The following is a 26,075-nucleotide window of genomic DNA, read 5'->3' as shown; positions in this document are numbered from 1 at the left end:
ACATCAAATGGACGGGCATTAATTTCTGATGCGCACAACCTTGCTCTCAAAGATGCAATGTATCTAACTGTTCTTTTTGCTTAGATTTAAGTGCCATCGACTCCTAAATTCTTTGTATTTTGAACAATTACGCTTTATCATTTTCAATTATAAATAGTCTCTCACTAAACTTTAAACTTAATCTAATCGTCTACCGAAGCCCCAATTGCCAAGCATCTGAAGACGGTGAACTAAGGTTAACTCGATAAAAGGTCTCAATTTTTTTGTATTGCCACTACCAAGTACTGAAGACTTGTTTGATTTTCGGTCGGATAACGTTGATTTTGGTATGCAGTAGAATTGAGCTGCGTTTCAACTTGTCATTTTTAATCTTACTCATTGCGCTTTTCATTGCCTGCCTAGTGTGAGGCTTCTTGTTTGCTTTATTTTTTAACATTTTAAGTTCAGTAAATTTAATTCGGTTACAGATTTATAGAGATTTTTGAAATTGAAAATAAAACAACCACTTTTGTGGTTACTTTGTGTACTTTTGCACTTTAGTTTGAACAGTTTATATATATATATATATATATATATATATATATATGTATGTATGTATATATATATATATATATATATATATATATATATATATATATATATATATATATATATATATATATATATATATATATATATATAATATTAATTTAATCAGTATATATTAATTATTATTAAGAATTATATGTTTGATTTTATTTTAACCTTAATATATCATTGCCGCTTTCATTTTAGAGTATTCTTTTAAATATATATTTCTTTTTTACTGGTGGGTATTCATTAGGGTGTCCCAAAATTATACAAAAAAACACTTTTTTTTAAAACTCCTCTTGTTCACCCAAAATTCCTTGTCTATACTAAGGCAGAAGACAAATACATGCTAAAAAATTACTCTCAGATCATTTTAAGTGCTTACTGTAAAATTCCAAAATCTCTATTTTTTAGCTTTTCAAAATATCAAAATAAAATAAATAACAGTGTGATTATTTTGTCCACTAATATATATTAATATTATCATATAGAGAGCTTTAAATATTTATAAGTTCTTTTTGAGCTACATTCTTTGTTACTTTTTTTCTCTCCTCTCTTGCTATCAATAGTATATTTTGGCGCTGTTCTTCCTTTTGAGAATATTTAAAAAAATCGTTTATTAAGCCAATGTTTCTTTCAGCGCAGTCATTAGTTACACTAAGTCCTTTAACAAAAACTTCAAAAACATCATATGATTCAGTTTTTGAAAAGTTTGGATGAGAAGAAACCCAATCTTTAACTTGATTTGTGATTACAAGGCGTAAAAATATAAGCCAGCTATCAGCAGTAACAAGTTCTGAAAGCTTGCTGTTTGGTAAGATTAAAACTGGATTAGGTTTTTCCATATTTATATTTTTTTGCTCTGGAACTGGAAAAGAAATTAACGAATTCAAAATCTGATACTTAACAGACATTTCCAAGTGAGAATCAACGAGTGAAAACACAACTATTGCTGGAGAAAGATACCATGAATGTTTATGAAAACTTTTAATCAAAGCATTACCAATATCAGCATTAAATTCATCCTTGATAACATATGCTGCTTTAAAAGCATTAAAATCATTAAGTACAGCGTGTTGAGCGCATCTAGATTTAAGGTACCATGGAGCATAACAAACAGCAACAATAAAGGCACATGTTTCTATTTCTTTTTTATTTTCATCAGATAAAAAGCTTATAACAGTGGATGTCATCTCTAGTGAAAGAATATACAAAGCATCCGCCATAAATCTTGCTTCGTGACAAGCTCCAGGTTGATGAATTTTAAATTCTTTAAGCTTATCAAATTCGACGCCAAGATATAAAGCCAAATATTTTACAAGGTGATTATAGTCATTTCTTGGAAAAATTTTATTCTCTAATGAATACTTTGCATAATCTTTAGCTGCTAGCGCCAAGATGTGAAGCTTGCTACCTATTTCGAGCTTGTTCCAATCAAATATTTTCAGTTCTGGAACTCTTGAATTCACAGATTCATGAGAAGCTTCCCAGTTTCTTTGAAAAGCCAAGTACATAAATTTACTTGGACCCTTAGATTTAACTTTAGTGATAGCCTGTATTGCATGATTTATATGAAGTTCATATATGTGGTGACGACACATAAACCAAAACAAACATTTATTAAGAATTCTACTTATTATTATTATAGCTCCGTTTAGTCTACCTGTATTACTTGATGTAGTATCAGTACAGACTGCAATTATATTATCCGCTATTTCAAAGTACTCTAAAATGTTTTGAATAACAATGGCTTGATTTTTTCCTTTAGTGCTCTCTACAGGTATAATTCCAAGTAGGCAATTGTCTTTTGTAGTAAATTAACAGTAATTTTTAACTTTTCCTCTATTTCTTTTACCAACTTACTGTCAAAGCGCAAGATCAAGTTCTTTCCTGCCATTTCTTCGTAATAGCTTGATCTGATGGTGGTACCTAAATTAAAAAGAATTTATTTCTCTTTATAACTACTATTGATTGTTTTAATATCAGGGTGTTAGCCAAAATTAAACATTATACCACGTTTTTGCTGTATTGGGAATATTTATTGTTGTTGTTCAGGAAAATATTGGAAATTTTCAAGAAATTGTCCTAAAAAACTCAAAATAAGAATCAAAAAAAAAAGTCATTGATTTTTAGGAATTTTGAAACCATTGTGAATTCCCCAATATACACCTTTGGGTTAGCTAACACCCTGAATATAAATATTTTGAATGTAAACAAATCTACCTAAATCTTCAATATACTTGAATCTACTTCTAGCTACTGAGCTTCTAGATATATTTAAGTCATTGGCATTTCCGCCTAAAGCTTTAATAACAGCTCCTAGAAACATTGTTTGTGAGCGAATGCTGATTCCGCATCTAACACTAACAGGTGTTGTAGCTAATATAAGTTTGTCTCTGTCAAACTCTATTGCAATTTCTGAACAGCCCAACTTAGAGTGTTTTTGACGCTTTAGCTTTGTGTGTGTTGGAAGCTGGGTTTCACCCCTTTCTTGAAAATCTAAATCACTATCACTAGAAACTGAAGATTGGTGAGCAGCAGAACCTAAGTAACGAAAAGCAGTAATTACTTTATAAAGCAAATATAAATTTTAATTAAACCATTATTAAGAATAATTATTTAAAAGTTTTCAATTAAAGTTAAAATTTGAGATATCATTTACCTGATGCCTCAAATTCATCTGAGTTATGAGAGATCACTTCATCCATTTCAAAATCAACTTTTCTATCCAAAATATTCATTAACTCTATATTTTTCTTCATAAGATCTCATTCTTTCATACCTTTTAATTCTCCTTTCAACTCTTTGCTGCATATCAATGTCATATTTATCACTTATTACACCTCTCCTCATTGTTCTTTGATCTTGAAGAAAAGCCAAATCTTCTGTAACTGCATCATTCGATCTTGGCATATCTTTATCTGATTTGATTTTATCTTCTATGTTGTTTTGAGAAACATCAAATAAATTCTCAAGAAATTCTTCAAATCGATTTTCGTGATTTTTTTTTGGTAATTGTGTTCCAGGAAAGATAACTTGTATTTCGCATAGAAATGTACAGTTTATTTAGTTTAATAAATTTTTTAACAATTTGTACTTCAGAAATTATATACTTTCCAAAACCAGCATATTTCCATATGTTTACAACTTTCCTAAGGCAACATATCTCCATACTTTCATAACAAAAATCTTTGTCATGGCAAACCATATCCCTACTCCCACTCTTTGTTTTGCAAGAGAAATTTTCTTGAGTAGACTTGAACCTTTTACTTTTTTCTGTAATAACATACTGATAATATCGTAGAACTGTTCCATTTGTTGGTAGTTGATGTATGGGAAAAACAGAAATTGGACTTCTGAGAATGTAAAGTGGTCGACGCGGGTTTAAATTAACATTATAGTTGGATTTTTTTTATTTTAGCAGTCTTCTTTCTTTTCGCCATAACATAAATATGGTAAACAATATATAATAGAAGTCATAAGTACAGCCATCAAAAGTACAAATATTGTAATAGAAGTCAAAAGTACAACTATTAAAAATACAAATAATATAATAGAAGCCAAGAGTACAGCCATCAAAAGTACAAATGTTGTAATAGAAGTCAAAAGTATAACTATTAAAAATACAAATAATATAATAGAAGCGAAGAGTACAGCCATCAAAAGTACAAATATTGTAACTGAAGTCAAAAGTACAGCTGTCAAAAATACAAATCGTAATAGAAGTCAAAAGTACAGCCATCGAAAGTACAAATATTGTAATAGAAGTCAAAAGTAAAACTATTAAAAATACATATAATATAATAAAAGCCAAAAGTACAGCCATCAAAAGTACAAATATTGTAATAGAAGTCAAAAGTACAGCTGTCAAAAATACAAATCGTAGTAGAAGTCAAAAGAACAACTATTAAAAATACAAATAGTATAATAGAAGTCAAAGGTACAGCCATCAAAAGTTCAAATATTGTAATAGAAGTCAAAAGTACAGCTATTAAAAATACAAATAATATAATAGAAGCCATGAGTACAGCCATCAAAAGTACAAATAGTATAATAGAAGTCAAAAGTACAGCTGTCAAAAATACAAATCGTAATAGAAGTCAAAAGTACAACTATTAAAAATACAAATAATATAATAGAAACCAAAAGTACCGCCATCAAAAGTACAAATAGAGTAATAGAAGTCAAAAGTACAGCCATCAAAAGTACAAATCGTGTAGTAGAAGTCAAAAGTTCAACTATTAAAAATACAAATCATAATAGAAGTCAAAAGTACAGCTATTAAAGTAGAGATATTAAAAGAGCAAATCATACAATAGAAGCCAAAAATACAATGCGAATTGTATATCTGATATCTGTTATCGCTATCGAAAAGAATATATATCGCTATCGAAAGAAATAACTTGTCGCTATTTTTTATATTGCGGTATCTAACATATCAAAAGAACTAATCGTGCAATAGAAGTCAAAAGTGGAAGCCATGTGGAAAGACAAGTCATATGGAAAAAAATGCATCTTTTCTATACGACTTGTCGCTGCTTTATATATAGCGATATCTAACATATATCAACAATAAAAATCACGTGATAGAGATCGAGATTACAACACGAGTTATATCCCTGTTATTTATTTTATACCTCTAATCATTTATTCTATCTCCGGAAAAAAAATCTGTCTTAGAAGTCAAAAGTACACAAACTATAATTACGGCAACCGCTTATAATTTGAAATCGAGGCGTACTTTTGACTTCTATTATATATTGCTTACCCATAAATATATTTTAATTTTTTTATAATTAATTTTTATCAATACTTAATTTGTAATAATAAACTACTCAAAATATTCTTTTGTAAAGAGTAACAGTTTGATTCGTTGTTTTTTTATCAGAAAAAAACGATTGGCTTAAGTTTGTTTACCTTATTTAATCAAGATTGCGGCTTTCAAAGTTGGTGTATTCACAAGTCGATATTTTAAACAAGATAAAGTTGGTTTAATCAAAATCAATAATTGCAAAGAAAACAACTAATTGTCAAAAAAGTACAAAAATAATACTCAAATAATTATTGTATTAAAAACATATCAGTATATATATATATATACATATTGTTTTTAAAAGTTCTTAATATTTAGAACAGTGATCAAGAAAAGTGTGATAATACTAAGTTATTGAGTTGCCACCATATCCTACTTCAAAGCTACCAATATTTTTTTTAATGATTACAGATGTTTAAACTATTAAAAACTACAGTTATTAGAATTGTTAAAAGAGTAAGTTTTTATTTAGAAGAAGCGGAAATATTTGAGTTTAAAAAAAATCAGTATATTTAATAAAATCCCTTTTTTTTAAATTTCTACAGTAAGCACTTGAAGTGATCTTAAAAACCTTTTTTCAATACTAGTGGTCTTCTATAAGTGTATAGACAAAGAATTTGGTGTGTACAACTTTTTTTTTTTTTTTTCGTATTTTTGGGACACCCTAGTATTCATGTACATGTATTTGTTTTAATACAAGAGAGCAGTAAAGTCAAAGAATTTATTTTCTTTGTTAAATAAATTTCTAGGACCTGTTTGTGATAAACATTTTTTGTATTTAACTTATATTTCAGAGGCCTTTTTTTTAAAAAAGTTAGTCGAGAAAAAGTAGTGGATAGGTAAAAAAAGATTTTTAGTCGATTCCGATAAATAAAAAAATATAATAGTCGATGCGATCACCTAATTCAGTTGATACAAACTACCAAACAAAAAAAGAAAACATTAACTAAAAGACCTACCATAATACTCGCATTGATCAAAACTTTGTAAGTATCTAACGCAAACGGCTTTTCAATATTTTGAATAAACTTATTTGACAAAGCATATGTATCTGGCAACCAAAAAAGTTCGTGCGTATCCTAATTTTCTATTTCTAAGAAATGTATTAAGAAAACTGGTTGTGGTGGGGGGATGTTTTTGCATATAAATTAAAGCTTGTTTTAAGGAGAATCAACCAGTGTGTTTCATAAGTTTTATTAGTGCGTTTTAAATCTAAAAGTCTTAAGTGGAGTATGGCTGTGTCAGATGCGATAATTCGCGCCTGTTTATTATGAGTTCAAACTTGGAACCAAAGCTGCAGAAGCATGTCGTAAGATATGCGCTGCTTTTGGGGACGGTACCATAGCAGAACGGACGGTTCAAAAGTGGTTTAAAAACTTTTCTTCTTGAAATGAAAACCTTGAAGATGAACCAAGATATGGAAGACCATCAATCCTGCTCGATTGCCAGCTTAATATCCTCGTAAACAACGAGGATATCAAGCTGGCAATCGAGCAGGATATACATGTATACATATATATATATATATATATATATATATATATATATATATATATATATATATATATATATATATATATATATATATATATATATATATATATATATATATATATGTATATATATATATATGTATATATATATATATATATAAATATATATATATATATATATATATATATATAAATATAAATATATATAAATTATTTAGGGGCCTTTTTACTAATTTAAGGAATTTTTTTTATTAATATTATCGATTGGAAAAATTTTAGGGCCCTTTCAAAGGAGGGGATATATTGAATCTAGTAGCCACGGCACTGTTATAAGGTCTCTGATGAGTCTTTATTGATGAAACCTTAGTGTGAAATGGAAAAAGTTTCGCTCTATTTTAAAGAATGCATTTAAAATTATTAGCATATATATATAGATATATATATATACTATAAATATATATATATATATATATATATATATATATATATATATATATATATATATATATATATATATATATATATACATATAGATATAAACACACACACACACACATATTTATATATATATATATATATATATATATATATATATATATATATATATATATATATATATAAATATATAAATACACACACAGACACACACATATTTATATATATATATATTTTTATATATATATATATATATATATATATATATATATATATATATATATATTTATATATATATATACACACACAGGCCTTGAAGGGAAAAAATAACTGCAAGAGCGGAGAAAAGCTCTCCTAAAACGAACATGGCAAGCTATGCATCTACACAGCTTCTTACGAGAGCTTATGGTTTTTGCACAACCGACTATTAAAAAAGTTGCTTATTAAATACAAAATTTGGTTTCAAACTTGTTACAAGTTTACGATTTGTAACGTTAATGTTACAAGGATATATACGTAACAATTGTCATTTATTGCGCTATGAAAAAATTAGTTCAGCGTTGTCTTTGAATTTTCACACAAACTATCCATTTATTAATAATCAACATTACTTACTTGTTAAAAAATTTGACAAAGAGCTGTAAAAGTTTTTACTGCTCATAAAAAATGTTTTCTATTTTCTTAATGTAATAGAACGCAGGCATTTTAAGAATTATCTTATACTGCTGATATAGGTGAGCAGTGTGACGTCATACTGAAAAAGCCTCCCGCTTGGGCTTTAGGTTATATTTTTCTACCTTTGAGGATGATAATTACATTTTTTATCTGAAGAGTTTTAGAAGAAATTGTAAGAATTTTATAAAATATTAAAAACAATGTATATTATACCTATAAACTTTAAGACTAACATTTAACTTTATTTTTTTTACAGGTCATATTGACACGAGATGTTGTGTAAAGAGGTTTTCAAAGGAGTCGTTTTAACTACAATAGAAAAGCTTCCAATTTGCGAGATAGCCGTGAAAGCATTCAATACACGATTAAAGAATCATTTAAAAGTTTGCTTAATTTCGACAGTGAAGTTTTAATTATTTTTTAAAAAATAAACCAATCAAGTTATATATAAATTTGCTTTTTCTGTAAATTTTAATTATTTAAACGTAGTTTTGCAAGATTTGCAATCGGTAAGTCTCGTGGGATCCTTACGGGATACCCGGCAGGTATACCCATATGAAACCCAGAGAATAACCGCGGCCAAGATCTGGCGGGTTCCCAATGGGTTTCCCATATTAGTTACAAATCAAAATGGGGTCCTTACGATTTTAAAGTACGGTAAAGTAAGTTAAAGTAAGTATTTTACGGTGGGCATACCCATATGGGCTCCATATGGAAACCGCTGTGAAGATCCGGCGGGATACCGTTGGTCTTCCCATCAGGGACCCAGTTGGCGACCCGAATGGGCTCCGTACGGTACCCGTTTGTAAATGTTGGCTGGGAAAATTATCTCAAATATTCCTTGCAAAGGTAATGTGTAAGGTCAAGTGAATTTTTAAGTATCCTAATATATCTTTAAGTTGGGGAGTTACCAAGTTGTTATAACGTAAACACTTTAAAATATCAAAATATTTCAAATAACAGGTTGCTGTTTAAACAAATTGTGGACATGAATGTTTGACTAAAGATGTACAAGTATTTGTAACTTGATAAACTTCTTCATTAGATAACTTTCTAGAAATAAATAATTTTCTTTTTTAGTAATGCAACATTTACAAATGTTATTAGTTTCCAACAACTATCGGAAAGTTTATACCACGATACAGAGATTGTTGTTTTATAAAACGAATATGGACAACAATGGAAAAACCAAAGAACGTGTAAGTTTGGTTTTACTTAATAAATCTGGATGAACTTTATTAAAAAAGTAATTCGCACAAATTTTAAATGCTGATTTGAAAGTATTATATTTAGAGATAACTTTCTAATTCCAAACTAATTTCAGTGGGCAATAATCAACAACACATGCAATGCATTACTAGCTAAAACATTGCTCACATGCAAGCCATTGTTTATCTATGCTATTTACCGATGACAAAAATTACAAAGACGATCACCAGATACCATAATGCTATTTGAAATTTGAAGTAATTGTCGGTCTTCTAATTGATTTTTTAGTTTTCAACCTTTTTTACCTGGTGGTTTAGCCGACTGTCTTTATTTCAATTTTTTTCTTTTCTGTGCATTATTTGCTTTTTGAGTAGCAGTTTTTATTTTTTTTTTTATCTTTTTTTATCTTTTTTTTTGCTAACTTTTGCAGTTTTTTTTTTGGTGGTTGTTCAACTTATTCAATAGCTATGGAATTTGCCAAAGCCATTTTGCAATAAGCTGTTCGCTTTATTCTCTCATTTTTTTAAACTTTTTTATTTAGAGTCGGTGTCAATTGGTCTCTGAGCATAATTAATACTGATTTGTTTATCTTTTAGCCGGTAGCTAATTTATACTTTATTTTTTCAATCAATACAAATTATAATTTTTTTTTGTTACAATAATCAGCGTAAAATTTTTCACGAAAAAGAGTTTTTGCTTTTTTAGTTTTTTCGTTGCATATTTTTTTCCTTTTTTATTAATTTACCTCGTATAGATTTCAAATTTAATTCTTTTACGATTGCAATATTTTATATAATTTGTGTTTTATTTGTTTAACGGTTTATCTAACCTTGATAATATGACCCTTACAAATCAGTTGGTCAATGCAATTGAACTTATTTATTTTCATCTTTATGTGTAAATACATGAACATTAAAGTATGTACATACCTAATATTCACAATTCCACATACAAACTGATGCGTTTTAGTCTGCAAAAAAGTTCCGTTTGATTGCTCATAGTTCCACCCTGAACTCATTTTAACCACTAATAAAAAACAAATGCATTTCAAATCCAAAACAAGTTCAAAAATGTTCCAGTCAAATAATTACTAAACAATTATTTGAAACAACATGTATACTGGTCTGGTAGATAATATTTGTTGTTTATACTTTATATAATACTTAACTCTATTTTTATCTCTTACTTCAACATTTTGGTTGAAAAAGGTAATTGAATTATCAAGCAAACATTAAAATATTAGTTATACATTTTATACTTCAATGTATACCTGGTGAAATTGATCTTTCAATTGGTATTGAGATTGTCTGTTGGTTAACTTTAAAGACAGGATCTTCCCCCCCATAAATCCAACTAGAGTGCGCTTTAATAGACACATTTGCTTTTGTAGTCGGGGTATTTACTCTATATACTGCTATAACATCCACATAAAAATCTTCTAAAAGTTTGTTTACCTGAAAAAAAAAAAATAATAAAAAAAAAAATTCTTTTTTTAATTTAAAAATGTAAATAAAAAAAAGTAATACGCGGCATTTTGACAGAGTATTGCGCGCATGGTGGCAATGTAAGCTTTTATTACTAACACACTAGTTCAAACTAAATTCATACTTGTGCATCAGTTGTAAAGGTCGGTATCCCGTAACAAGTCGCGACGTTAGAATTATCTAAATTTTAAGTTTATGTATTTGCAAACTGAGAAAATTAATTTCAAAATTTGAATTACTTAAAAAACTAACTTAAAAAATAACGCTAACGCCCTTATTATACTTGAACTTGATATTTAGTAATATACTAAAATGTTATTTTGTTACATCTTATATATTAAATATAAATTTCAAAATTGACATATCAAAAATTGATAAAATTTTGTTTTAGCTAGTCATTATTCTAACGCAGTACCGTAGTTAGACGCCGCCCAAAATTTAGAAGGGATTGGATTGGATTGGTGTTTGTGGGATAACCTAGCAAATTTGAGAAAACTTTTTTCAAAATATAAAGAGTTTTTTTTGTAATACCTTAAAAAATGGAAACTTTTTTATTACTTTAGGGTGCTAATGAGGGTTATTAATATTATTACTTTTTTGATGGAGGTTGGGGGCTCCGATCCGTTAGCTGCGGCACTGTTCTTATGGTTACCTTTATTAACACTTGTTTAAACTATTCACAAACACCATTTTCAAAATGAACTTGATTTTATTTTTTATACACCTGAATGTTCATTAATAGAGTTTAACTATTTATTAAGAACTATTTTAAATGACTAAACAATAATTTTATCAAGATTTCAAAATAATAATAATTAAGTGTCTAATATATGACTAAATAAAAAAATATTTATTTTACTAATGCTTTGTACATGTTCAGTTTATTAACGTTTTGTAAAATGCAATATCAACAACCGGCATGTGTGAATACATAGAAATGATTCGCCTTTTCAATAGATATCGACTGATAAGGAGCACGAAAGCAAGCTGCGATTGAAATACTTGTCTTTAATGGTCTAGCCACAATGCTTGATACTGCTGCTCTTTAACAGACTTATTTATACGAGGTTGCGAATAATTATCTGAAAACAAGATTTTCAAATAATTATTTACATTAAAAGCATAATAGGGCAGTCCATTTCGATAAACAAAATTTTTAACTCTTGTATAAGGCACTAACTTCTAACTTCACAAATGAGCATATGAAAATTTTTTTACAATTTATAATTTCGTTAGGTAAACAGAAAATGGTTTTTTACGGTTTACATTTTTAATAGCTTTTTCTAGTCTATGTGGAATAAATATTTCTGCACTAGAGAGTGATTTTTCGATTTGACTATGATTGTTGTCACATTCTTGAGTGTTGGAGTGACCTGGCTTGCTCTGCCTGGCAGAACATTTTCTAAATGACTTTTATTTTTGAGTATTGTTTAATAAATTCTCGCAAAGCTGCTGACATTAAACTATTACAGTTTTGTGGTACACATTGAACCAAAGTATGAAATTTCTTATATCAAGGTCATCCATGATTTTTAGAAGCAAACACGTTAGTGGCTAGATTATTTCCTCCAAGACATGTCTCCACGGCCTAAATCTACTTTTTCAAAACTATAGTACAATTTAAGTAAAAAACTACCTTCGTTTTGATTTAGTACACCTTTCGGTTTTCGGTCAATAGTTTTAGTTACCATTTTCAAAACAACAACAACAACAAAAATTATTCCGCACATCTATGAAATTGTTAAACATCTGATCGGAGTAACTACCATATTTTTTGTATTGTCTTGCAAAGACAATACAACAAATATGGTAGTTACTCCTTGTCTTGCAAAGACAATACAATAAATATGGTAGTTACTTTTACGATTAAAATACGAAACGTTTAATAAAATATGCAAAAGGTCTTCTATTCTTCTCGACAACATAGTTTCTAGTAATTTTTTTACTAGCTAGAGTAAAGGTATAATAAGAACTGATTTGACTGATCATTTTTCAACATTTCTTATCACAAACAGGAAACTTTTTTTTTTTAAATTCAAAACAAATTTATTTATAGACTTTTTTCATGACTTTGACCTAAATTTTCAAAAATTAAGCAAGAGTGTAATGAAATATTTGGTTCGGTTCAAATATATTTTTTATTCAAAAATTTTTTATATTCATTATAGTATTATTTTAATATACAGAACACGTTTGGGTGTTGAAAGTACCATTCTGATGAAAAAACATATCAAAATCAATTCTCTGACGTGGTCCAACGTATAAAAGTCGGGACAGCATTATGTTTTAAAAACATATCGATTATTAACTTATATAACTTGATATCTCGATAAGAAATCAAATTATATAAGCCGTTTCCACTAGACTCATTAAATTAGGGCATTAGAGAATATTTTATATACACTCTTCATTAAAAGGTGAAAAATTACACCGTTTTGATGTCAATAAAACCTCAAACGGTATTTTTTAAAACTTATTTAAGCAATAAGTTTAGATTTACACCGTTTTGGTGTAATTATACGCAATGAAGGTTAATTATTAATAAAATGGTGTTAAATAACACTTTTTTTAATCACTACACCGTTTTAAAAAGGTGTAAAAATCGAATATTGTGATGTTTTTTTCTTTTACAACTTTTAAAAAAACGGTGTAAAGGTGTTTTCCATCGTTTTACGCCGTTTTTCACATTTTAATTAAAAGGTGTAAAAGAAGAAAAACTTTACAATACTCAATTTTTACACCTTTTTGAAACGGTGTAGTAAATACAAAAAGGTGTTATTTTACATCGTTTTATTAAAAATTAACCTTCAGAGTGTACACTCTTAATTAAAAGGTGTAAAATTACACCATTATAGTGTTTACATAACTTCGAACGGTGCTTTCTGAAAGTTATTTAAGTAAAAACTTTAAATTTAAACCATTTTGGTGTAAACGGTGTAAAACGGTGTAAAGCTGTTTTACGCCTTTTTCCCAATGCTTTTATTAACTCCTCGACAAGGAGTTAATTGTTTGATGCTTACAGACGAGGACCTCGTCTTTGTCTGTAAACATCAAACAATTAACTCCCTTTTTTGATGTTAGAAAGACATTTGCCCAATATTATTTGCATGCAATACAGTACAATGTTAATAAACACTTTTTTAAAACTGGCACTGGTGATACTGTATTTCCAAGGACTCTCTCACTTTTCTCTTAAAATAGTTTACCTCTACTTTAACAGTGTTGTTTTTATTCCAGCCAAAGGCACCATGGCAATTTCTGGAATGTCCCGCTGAGGCCGAATTTTTCCATTTTCACTCAAAAGTATTTTTTTGATGTTGGCAAATGCGAGATGAAATCTTGATTTTTGTTTTACCTACATAGAACTTTCCACACAAACACTCCAGTTTGTAGACTCCTGGGTAAGAGTTGTTGGGAACTCAAGGCTTGTTTTTTTGAGTTATTAATTGTTGAAGGTTTTTTGGTGATTTAAAAACTGGAGTATTGTCTGCACTTTTAAATATCTTTTTTAATTGAGTACTTAATTTTGGTACCCATGGTAGAGAAATAAAATTTAGTTCTAGTTTTTTGATGTTATTGTTGTTGTTTTGTTGATTATTTTGCTTATTGCTTTTTATTTTTTTGACAATGTTTTGAAGTATGTTTTTATTATAACCATCTTCTATAAACATTTCTGTTAGAAACTTTAACTCATGATTTATGTGTTCTTTACTGCATAATGCAAAAGCTCTTTGGATAAAACCTTTAAATACACCTTAATCTATTTTTAGATTGTGACAAGAATGCGGCTTTATTTGCACATTAGTTATTGCATCTTTGCAATAAATATTAAAAAGATATGTTCCAGATTTTTTATTTGTTATTGAAAGATCAAGAAAATTTATTGTATGTGGATCACTTTCTTTTTCAATTGTATATTTGATATTTGTGTGTTGATTATTTAACAAGTCGAGAAAGTGTTTGGATTCTGCCTCATTAAGAAAACGGGAATGGATATTGTCAACATACCTTTTAAGTGATTTTACACATATTGATGGTGTAAGATATGGTGCTTGTATTAACGCTTTTTCTTCACAATGTTGCAGAAAACTCTCTGCCATTACTACCATTAATGATAAACCTATAAGACTGGCATCTTCTAATGTGTGTATGTTACTTGTAATGTCATGTAAAAAATAAAAGTTTGACAAACACAAATCTAAAAGTATTTTTATTTCTGAAAAAGATAATTTTGAATTAAAGACAGGACTGTTACCAGTGTTGTTTCCGTTAATAGATATATTTCCGTTTCAATTTCAATTCCGTTATTGGCGATGTATTTCAATTCTGTTTCTATTATCGTTTTGCAATGTATTTCCGTTTCAATTTCAATTTCAATTAAGCAAGTATTTCAATTTCAATTTTGTTTTACAAGTATTTTCGTTTTATATCAGTTATTGAATTTTTTGTATTCATTTTATGTGGAATAAAGAAACAAATCTCAAAGTTAATGCAACAGATTGAAAACTGAAAAGATTTTAAAATTGTAAATGTGTTTCTCAAATCCACATTGCTTATCTAATTATCAATCAAGAGAAAAATATCTAAAAGACTAAAACTACTGAAACGACATCAAACAAAAATACTATATAATATGTACTATGGTACATGTAATGTCACTACTGTGCTACGAGAAGAGTATAATGGGCAACTGTTGGCAACGATAACAATTCCTTATGACACCAAACAAAATTTAAGTATTAAAAAGTTTTATCGATTAAGATGACATCATTGACATATTACAAACATAATTATAATGTTATTAATAATAATTGTTATTAATTGGTTTTCTGTTCGAAATTTGGAAACCATCTAATTTTTGTTTGTAGAATTTATTTGTTTCTGATCGAAGTCAAACCAATATAAATCATTTGTGGTTATTATAGAATTAAACGTTTACTTGAGGTTAGTAACCAGACTAGTCTATGGATAGACATACAACACAGACATAGACAATTCTGTATGTTGTAATGGACACAACAAATGTTTAAATTTTTGTCCTTGTTGTGTCTATCAAATTTTTGATGGTGTCCTAAGATTGCTCAGTTAAAAAATAATTTTCACTTCATAAGTCTACAAAGCATAATTTTTTGTCTATTTGGTGTCTATGATTTTGTCTAAATTTACTTGATTTCATAAAACCAGAAATCTTTCATTACCGTATTATTTGAAGATTGTTATGTAGTAAATTTATAATATTAAAAAAATATTGAAATGACATCAAAACTCCAAATGACGATCATTGCCCATGATTAATTATTTTTTAAAACTTGCGTACATATTCATCAATAAAATGAAAGTAAAAAACATTTTTCTTTTTCACTATTGTTTTATTCACAAACCTAAATAAATTTTAACACCTATTGGAATCTTCTACTTACTAATCCACATTTTATAAAGAACAACTCCTTGATCTCATATTTTTAAAATAATTTTATTGAAGGTGATAAAGATTTTAGTGACTAAGGAAAATTTTTTAAATGATAAACTTACCTTCAACTTTTTTGAAGTAATCCCAAACTGGAGAGGGCATTTTAAATATAAATTTTCACGCACATTCACTGAGAATTGAAAAACAACTGAACTGAGTAATTAATGAACTTCAATTGAGCACAAAATAGTCCATTTTGAGGTTTTTAAATAGACATTAACTTTTTAATCAACAGCACACGCTGGACAAAAAATTAAAAAATGAACTTCTGTTAGAAAAATTGTATTTTTAATTTTGTGCTCGTTTTCAGTTTTTGAAACGATGCTGCAGTGAAAATTTAATTACTCGTTATAAGTCCAAATTATATATTAAATAGATCTTCTATACCTCATTAAAAAATCGAGATTTTTCATTTGGTGTCCGTTTTTAAAATGATTGTCTTGAAAGACAAACATTTTTTATAGACAATTCATTTTTGATAGTTGTAATTAAAATTGTTGCAATTAGTGCTTTGTCGAAGTCTATTTTGTCCTTTTATAATAAGTCCATTAGAGATTGTCTGGTTGCTACTTGAGGTACGAATAAAAACTTTTAAAAAATTACACAACGATTATACGCATAGAAAATGATGACAACGAAACCACAAACTAATGAATATTATTTAATAATAATTTCTCAATGGACTAAAAAAAAAAAGCGCAAAGTGATAAAATTTAGTTATTGAGAAAATATGAACATTTTAAGTGTAGGTGCTTTTTGGAATGTTAAGATTTGACTTGATATTAAATGAATATATTTCCGTTATTTACAATTTTATTAATATTCTGAAGTATTTCCGTTAACGTTCCGTTTCCGTTACCACTATTTCCGTTTCCGTTTTATTACCGTTCTAGCATGTGTTCCGTTTCAATTACCGTTATCGTTAACGGATTTGATCTATTTCAGTTAACGGACATTTCCGTTTCCGTTTTCGTTAATTAAAACAACACTGACTGTTACGGAGTTGTTCTAATAAAATACTGATTGATTCTTCAACTGGTATTGAAGGATAAAGATTAACAATATCGAAGGAAACTTGAAATTCACCAGGATCGATATACCATGATTGAGCACATTCACCAAATTGTTTTGGATTTCGAAATTTTGTTTTGTTAAAATTGGAGGTAGGTTGAGTGAGGTTTACTAAATTGTTTGATAATTTATATGTAGATGATCCTATTGTGCTTACTATAATTCTTGTATGTTATGTGCATGTTTAAAATATAAAAATGGGTAACGTCACTCAAAAAACGATTAAAGTTGTTTCGTTATTTGGAGTTTTAAACACATGTGGAGTATTTTTAATGGAATCATATTTACGCTTGTTAGCAATAATGATGTCCGTTACAGAGCCAAAGTTCTTTTAGATTTCTCGACAATTTTTACTACTTGAAAGTGCAAAAGATAAATTTCGTGTCAATGTTCACAACATTTCATGGATAAAATAATCAGTAGTTTAAAACAGAGATTATCTGAGCATGGTATATGCTGCTTTATCATATTTAGATCCAAAAATGTTGTAAAAATTTTTGAAAAAATGCCTAATGACGGATTGCAGCACCTCAGTGGGCTGCTTATAAAATTTGATGTTTGAGTAACAAAAGAACAGCATCAAACGAAATTATTGTACTATGTAAGGAAATGTTTCGAAACAACTTTTAAAGATGAGTATAATTTGCTATTTGACACAAAAGTACCTAAGTCTGTCTCGGACGACATCCGACAATCTAAATTCTTAGAACTTGAAACCGTTTTTACAATTTCAGCAGTAGAAAACAGTGACAGCCACAGAAATTAATGCAAATCTTGCAAAAATTGTATTATTTGTTGTCACTTTGTTCTCCAGAAGTTCAATTTGCAGAGTCTCGCGTATTTAAATTTGTTTCTGGTTTACAAATTTGTGTTGACATTATCCTCATCACAAACTGCTTGTGATAGGTCATTCTCAAAATTGAATATATTTTGAGCAGATTAAGAAGTTTGATGAGCCACTCAAATCACTCATGATAATGACGTCCTCTAAAAATAATTTGTATAAATTCAAAATCACTGTTAATTAATTTTCAATCTATTACTTAAATCAGGTATAGTTCCCAATATTTCAAAAATTGCACGAGTCACTACAATTTTTAAGGATGAGTCAGACCCCTCAAATTAAAGACCTATTTCGTCATATGGTGTTTCTCTAAATTGCTTGAACGTATAATGTACAATAGACTGTATAATTATTTAATTGAAAATGATACGTTGTACGGTAAGCAAATTGGTTTAAAAAAAAACATTCAACTGAACACGCTATAGTAGAGTTAGTTAACAATTTATCTAATCCCTTTAAAGACGACTGTTATACATTAAGTGCTTTAATTGATCTGTCAAAAGCTTTTGACACCGTAAATCATTCCATTTTAATTTAAAAAATGAAACATTACGAAACAAAAGTTTTGAAAATTAATTGTCAAACAGAAAACAATACGTAAAATGTGATATATAGAAACAGCAAAAATTGCTATGACTTGTGGAGTTCCACAGGGTTCTATATAAGGACTTTTATTTTTCTTACTATACATAAACCAAGCAATACAAAAGAAATATCTCTTATTCTGCCCAATCTCCAAATCAAGAAAACTAAGATTAAATGGCAAACACCAGTTAATTTTTTAAAAGTGATATTTGATGGAAATCTATTATGGAAACAACGTATAAGCTTGATTAAAAAAGAAAAAGTCTTAAAAAACATTGGCTTATCTATAGAGCAAATGCATTTACATTTTAGGTTCTTAAAAAGTTTATACTTTTCTTTTATACATAGTTATTTAACTTACGACAATATCGAATGAGAAAATACTAATCACCCTAAGTTAAGAAAACTTTACAGCAAGCAAAAACATGCCGTGAGAACTATATTTGGAGCTGGTAGAGCTGTTCCTTATGAATCTCTTTTATGTAGACTTGGTGCCTTAAATATATTCAAACTTTTAGTTTTACAGTTTATGTATAAAACAAAATGTGGATTGTCTCCAAAAAATTTAAAATTTATTTTAAAGAAATACATTATGAGTATGCTACAAGATTTTCCATAAACAAATTTTCCAAAATCTAATTCAAAACTGAGTTCTTATTCAATTTAGAATCGCGAGACATTTTTGTGGAAAATTTTTCCAATCATTATCGCTGAAAAGAATGTTTCATTTAATCAGTTTAAAATTATATTAAAGCGACGTTTATAACGCACAGATTTTAATCTACCTGGTTCTAAGTGTATCTTTTAAAACATATCAATAAATTGAAATCATCTGAAACACGACATTACCTTAGAAATAATTAAGTTCAATTGGATGGTTAAATGCCAAACCAGCCTATACAACAAAATTAAAAAAAATTAGTTTATATTAAAAAATGATTTATGTAGAGTTTCTTAGCAAACACCAAAATACTCTAATTAAAATTTTTAAGTGCACTGAACTGCAATTAATTTTAATTTTTTCGGTTTAGTGGCTTTTGTTAAAGGCTTTTAAACTTAGCGTCAAATTATAACATTTCAACATATTCGTTGTATAAGCTGGTTTGGCGCTTAACCATCCAATTAATTTTAGATTTAATTGCCCTTTAAATTCAAAAACTAGATTAAATAATTAATTACATTAATCTTTATCATAGGTCGCTTTTTTTTTAATTTTTTTTTCAACTTTTTAGCAATTTATTTTTCTTTCTTTTTTTGTTTTATCTAATTTATTTATGGTATTACCTATTAATTAAGACGATCTTATTTTAATACTAGTATTTTTGTAAATTTTTATCTTATTTCTTAGTTTATACTCTTTTTTCTTATCTTCTCCTATCTTATTTCTTAGTTTATACTCTTTTTTTAAAAAGTTATGTAAAAAATATACATTATAACAGGGCGCTCGGCGATAAGACAAAAATAATGTCTACTTCTCGCTCCAGCCATTAATTTTATTTACAAATTTATGTAGGTTGTAATTTTTATTCAACGGCAAAAAAAAACGTTCATAAAAAAAAAAGAAAAGATATATTGGTAGTTTTTTATCCCGGTTAGGCGAGATAATTTTTATCCTTATAAACACCCCTATTAAGCCCATTTTTCACGAATGGAACCTTTTATTTTGGAAAAAAAATTTTATATACTTATAAAATGCGTTTAAAAAGATTGTACTTTGCTCATTAATTTACTTGTTATAAAAAACGAGACGTCTTAAATATTTTGTATTATTTCCTCATTTATCGCATTTTGCTTCAACAGCAATCTACACATCAAAAAGTGTTTTATACGATTGACTTTGGTAATGAGAAAGTTGCATCAGTCAAAGTTATTCTAAAAACTATACCTATCTCATATTAAAAAGCCGTAGCTAGCAAATTAATACTTTGTTTATATAAAATCTCTTAAGGTTGCGTTTAACGACTCCCTAAGGGCACAGGACGTCCTTGGACGTCCATAGGACAAACCGTTTAGATCTATTTGTCCAAGTCCAAAATGGTATGTCTTTAAACGCCCATCGGAAGTCCAATATAGTACGTTCTCGGACGTCCATTGAACTTACTTTTACGCATGCGTGAATATAAAATATTTTTAAAATGGTTCTAAAAACATAGTGTAAATAGTCAATTTTTCAACTTATTTAATAAATATAAATCTATTTAATTATAGTTATAGAATATTAACTTATGGTTTAACTACATAACTCTATAATAATATCTTTTTTTTTAGAATAATAAATTTGATTAAAAAATATGGACTATAAACGGTAATCAAATAGACAAAATATTTTTCCTTCATAACGTTTATTTAGTGAGCTCATGATCATGAGTCTTTGTCTATCTTTAAATTGAAATCAATAAGTTCGAACTTCTTTATACTAATAATGGAACTACATTTTTTTATTTTTCAATATAATTTTTGTATGCAATATAAATTTATTAAAAATTTTATATTAGAACTTATAGAGATTTACATAAATAAAGTTGTATCATGGCCTACTTAAATACACGGCCTTCTATTCTGCTTAAATCGAAAAAAAAATAGAAGGCCAGTTAAAAAAACGTATATTCCATTATATGGACAAACTTTCTCAAAATACTTTGAATATTGCGCTATAAATGTTAAGTAAGTATATCTGGAACAGGATAAAAGTTTTTGCGTTAGATTAATTGACATCTCTACTAAACTTCAACAACTTTGTATTGTTATTTGTGGATACTTTTTAATTATTAATAATAGTAATGGTTAATAAATGCTGTGTTGTCGGTTGTACCTCAAATTATAATGGTGGTGAAGTAATACCAGTCTTTGGTTTTCCAAAAGATGATGACTTGAGAAAGTTATGGATTAGATTTGTAAATAGAAATTGTTGGAATGTCTCTAAATCATCTGTGATTTGCTTAAAACATTTTGATGAAAGTTTAGTACACAAAGGAGCATCAGAAAAACGATTTCGTTTGTTGTATAATTTGAAGCCTGTTCCTACAATATACCCGGCCAGTATTGCAACAGCTTCACTTCCAGCTATGTTTATACCAAGAAAATCACCAACTAAAAGAATTTTTCAAGAAGATGAATATCAGAAGTTTTTGTCAAATGATATTATTGAAGATCTTAATTCTCTTACAGTTGCTGATTCAGCAATAGGATATTCATTTTCCAAATTCGATGATTGTGTCGTGTTCCATAAAATTATTCAAAATGAACTACATATACCTGAAATTGCTGAATGTATTCGTATTGACAAAAATCTTCATGTCAAACTTTTTTATAAAAATCTTCCAGTTTCTTTGCCACCTTGGCTCAGAGTAACCCATCAATGTATGTTAAAGAGAAGGAGTATGCTGGAAAACTTCAATTCACATTTTAGCATCGAAAAAGAAAAGTTGTCTTCCATTCTTGAAGAACTTAAGTCACCAATTAAAAAAAAATCAAATTTATTCTTCAAATATGCTTCAATTTGCCTTGATGTTGCGTTACACATCATTGCAAACTTATCATTTACTGCTGAAGGAATTCCCTCTTCCATCTATATCACTGTTAGGCAAGCTCAAAGCAGGTGAAATTGATTCTATAAAAGTTTTGAAATTGCTACATGAAAATGGGAGCTTATCAAATGATCTAATAATAATTTTTGATGAAATGTATTTGCAAAAATGTGCAGAATATTCTGGTGGAGATGTAATTGGGATTAGTGAAGAAAATGAATGTTATAGAAGCATTGTTTCTTTCATGGTAGTTGGTATAAAAGAAAATACCTCTTGTGTCATCAAAGCAATTCCAATTATAAAATTAAACAGTGATTGGTTGAAAACTGAAATTCTCAGCTTGATTCAATCTTTAATAAAATATAGCTTTAATGTTCGAGGTGTTGTTTGTGAGAATCATGCTTCAAATGTTTCCTCTTTTACAAAATTGCTTGATGCACATGGTAAAAAACCAGATGATTTGTTTATTAATGTACAATCACAAAAAATTTACCTATTCTTTGACACAGTGCATCTGATTAAAAACATTCGAAATAACTTACTAAATAAAAAAAGGTTTATTTTTCCAGAATTTCATTTTTCAGCTTTTAAAGATGAAATTCACGTTCAACCAGGAGAAATATCGAGGAAAATATTTCATGATTTATTAGAAAAGGACAGTCTGTTGGATGCAAGTTTGAAAAAAGCACCAAAAATAAATAGCAAAGTTGTCCATCCTGGAAACTACAAGCAAAATGTCACTGTTGCTTTAGGTATCTTCGATGAAACTACAGCAGCAGCAATAAAATCATATTTTCCCAACCGTTTAGATATTGCATCTTTCCTAACTCTTTTTAATAAATGGTGGACAATTACAAATTCAAAAAATCAGTTTTCTAATAACTGTCTTGGAAATGCTGCTATTATTAATGATAAAAAACCTGAGTTTTTTCGAGCTTTCGCTGAATGGTTAAATAAATGGAAAAACACCAAAATCCCAAATTTTGAGAAATATACATTATCTCCTCAAACATCATCAGCACTACAAAGAACTTTATTATGTCAAGCTTCTTTAATAGAAGATCTATTGGAAGATAATTATAAATTTATATTGACTGCTCGTTTTCAAAGTGATCCGTTAGAAAGAAGATTTGGACAATACCGCCAAATGAGTGGTGGCAGGTTTCTTGTCAGTTTGAAAGATGTTATCTATAGTGAGAAGATAATCCAAATAAAAAGTTTAATAAAGGAAGGAATTAAAATATTTGAAAATGATATTAATGATGTTCAAGATACACAACATGCTAGATCCTTGATGGATCAGATCAAAGAAAGAGATTATGATTGTGTGATTTTATCAGATGATTCGCGTGAAGTTGCTACTTATATTGCTGGTTTTATTGCTAAAAAACTGATTAAGAAGTTTAAAATGTGTTGCAAGTTGCTTTGTAGTCAACATTGTCAACAGGAGTCGAATGACTATAGTTATTTAAATAAATTGTCCAGAGGTGGGCTAACAACTCCATCACTAGCCCTTTTAGAATATGTCTGTGATAGTTTTGCTATGTTAGATCACGTATTTGATGTTATTTATCGATCTCAAATGCAACACCGTAAAGCAGCAAAGTTAGTTCTTGGCAGTAGAGAAAGTTACCAACCATTTTTATGTTCAAATCACCAAAATTGTGGAAAGGAAATTATACACACTGTTATTTCAAATATTTATTTTAATAACATCAGAAAGAGAGTCAGTGATTCTATTGTTGCAGATAACATTGTTGCCTTTAAAAAAAGACAGAGAAAAAAATAAGAATCTTTTGTTTCACATTTTTAAAAAGTTTGTGTAAAAAAAATTTAAATACTTTTAAAGCTTACTTTCGAGAATTTGTGTATTCTTATTTCTTGTACAGTCCTTGAATATCTTAAAAATTCTACTGACAAATATAACCCATGTTTTTCTATAATCATTTAAGTAATATATAATTATGAAGGTTAATAAATGTTGTGTTGTTTTCAATAAAAATATTTATTAATCATGATTACTATTTATTACTGAAAAGAAACCTAAAAAAAAGCCTAAAATTTTAGAAAGTTTAGTGAAGTATAGTATATACTTCAATTAAGTCAACGCAAATTTTTTTATCCTGCGTCAGATTTACTTACTTGAAATTTATAGCTCAATAATTAAAATATTTTGAGAAAGATTGTCCATCCGACAAAAGATGCGTTTTTTTAACTGGCCTTCTATTTTTTTCCGCTTTAAGCAGAATAGAAGGCCGTGTATTTAAGTAGGCCATGGTTGTATTGTAATATATTTTCTAAATTAACAGAGATAAAGATTTAATAGACAATTATTTTTTGTATATATATATATATATATATATATATATATATATATATATATATATATATATATATATACATATATATATATACATATATATATATATATATATATATATATATATATATATATATATATATATATATATATATACATATATATATATATATATATATATATATATATATATATATATATATATATATATATATATTTAGCTATTTTTTGTAACCTGTGGATTCAAATTCATGTGAAATTATTGACAATGATGATACAAAAAGTTGTAAATGAGTTGAGAAGTTAAGTAAAACTAGTGAAAGGTAGAGCTTTAGTTCAAGAGATAAAAATTAAACATGAGTTTTATTTTGTTTTTTTTATATGCATGAAAAAAAAATTATTTATAAATTTTTTCAATATAATTTTTATTGAGAGACGAAACAGCAAGGCTATTATTAGTTGTGTGGCTTAAACAGCAAGGCTATTTAAGTCACACAACTATGGAACAATGATTATAAAACTTTTCAAAAAATGTTACTCAGAATTAAAAGATTTTTTAATGTTGTTACATTCATGTATTTTGGATACATTCATGTATTTTGATGATACATGAATGTATCCATGTATTTATTTTTTCTGATTTTATTCTTTGTTTAGAATTTCAATACACTTTGCTTTAAATTTGCAAAAAAAATTTCAACAGGTTTAAGATTTGCAAGCCCAAATTCTTGATAGGCTTAAAAACATCGAAAAAGTGGAGATGTTGATTTTATTTTGAATGATGACAATATGGAAAAAAAAAACAACCCATAAGTTCGTTGAGAGATTCAATATTATTGAAAATATTTTGAAAACAAGTTCAAATGGAAGAAAATACAAAGGTTCACTAACCTTGAAAAAAAAATCTATATTCCAATTTTTATTATTGCTGAAGAGTGATGCCTAGGTGTGTAAAAATTTAGTGAAAATAATAATAGTTGTATTGATAATAGTAATAGATGTGGTGTTGTGATGCGCTTGCCAACCACGTCCCTTAAAGTACCGTGCTCAACTTAAATCTAAACACAGCAGCCTTGTTTATCAAGGTTTGTGTTTAAGTTAAGTGTTCACTTAAAACCTAAAAGTTTATGTATACTTTGTTTGTGTGAAAAAAATTTTTTTCCCAATTATCTTTGAAACCAATTAATTAATACGATTAAAATTATATTAAATGTCTTAACTAATTGATTCTCTATCGAATGGTATAAAATTAGAACTCGTTAGGTTAACCAGTCTTGAGTAATTATTAATTTAATTAGAACATACCTGTATTTCTAATATAGCAAAATTATAGTCAACTAAAAATTTAACAATTTAAGTTAAAGTATCTTAACGAAATGTTATCCGAGCCATCTAAAATTTGGTGGTTGATTTCTTTCGAACTGTATAAATGTTCTTGCGAAAATAAAATAAAATTATCAATCTTATATTTTGAGTTATTCGCATTGGTAATTATTTGGCAAAGTAAAAAGATAAAATTGGACAGAAAAGCTGTTTAGACAAGGTACGATGGCAAATTGTAGGTCTGCTGAAAGATAAA

At 27.9% G+C, this 26,075-nt stretch overlaps 1 protein-coding gene across 1 annotated transcript in view; it reads right to left on the bottom strand.

Annotated features, from left to right (window-relative positions):
* Positions 1–26,075, bottom strand: part of LOC136079829 (uncharacterized) — an 82,956-nt gene that overhangs the window by 6,550 nt on the left and 50,331 nt on the right. The window contains exons 5-6 of the mRNA XM_065796433.1: positions 10,466–10,649; positions 10,125–10,221 (exon numbers count right to left, since the gene is read on the bottom strand). Coding sequence (XP_065652505.1) covers positions 10,125–10,221; positions 10,466–10,649 — 281 coding nt within the window. The remainder of the gene's footprint in view (positions 1–10,124; positions 10,222–10,465; positions 10,650–26,075) is intronic.

Source organism: Hydra vulgaris, chromosome 04 (genome assembly GCF_038396675.1).
Source record: "Hydra vulgaris chromosome 04, alternate assembly HydraT2T_AEP".
Lineage (NCBI taxonomy): Eukaryota > Metazoa > Cnidaria > Hydrozoa > Anthoathecata > Hydridae > Hydra > Hydra vulgaris.
Note: the sequence above shows the minus strand (reverse complement) of the source record. Positions and strands in the feature narration are given on the sequence as shown.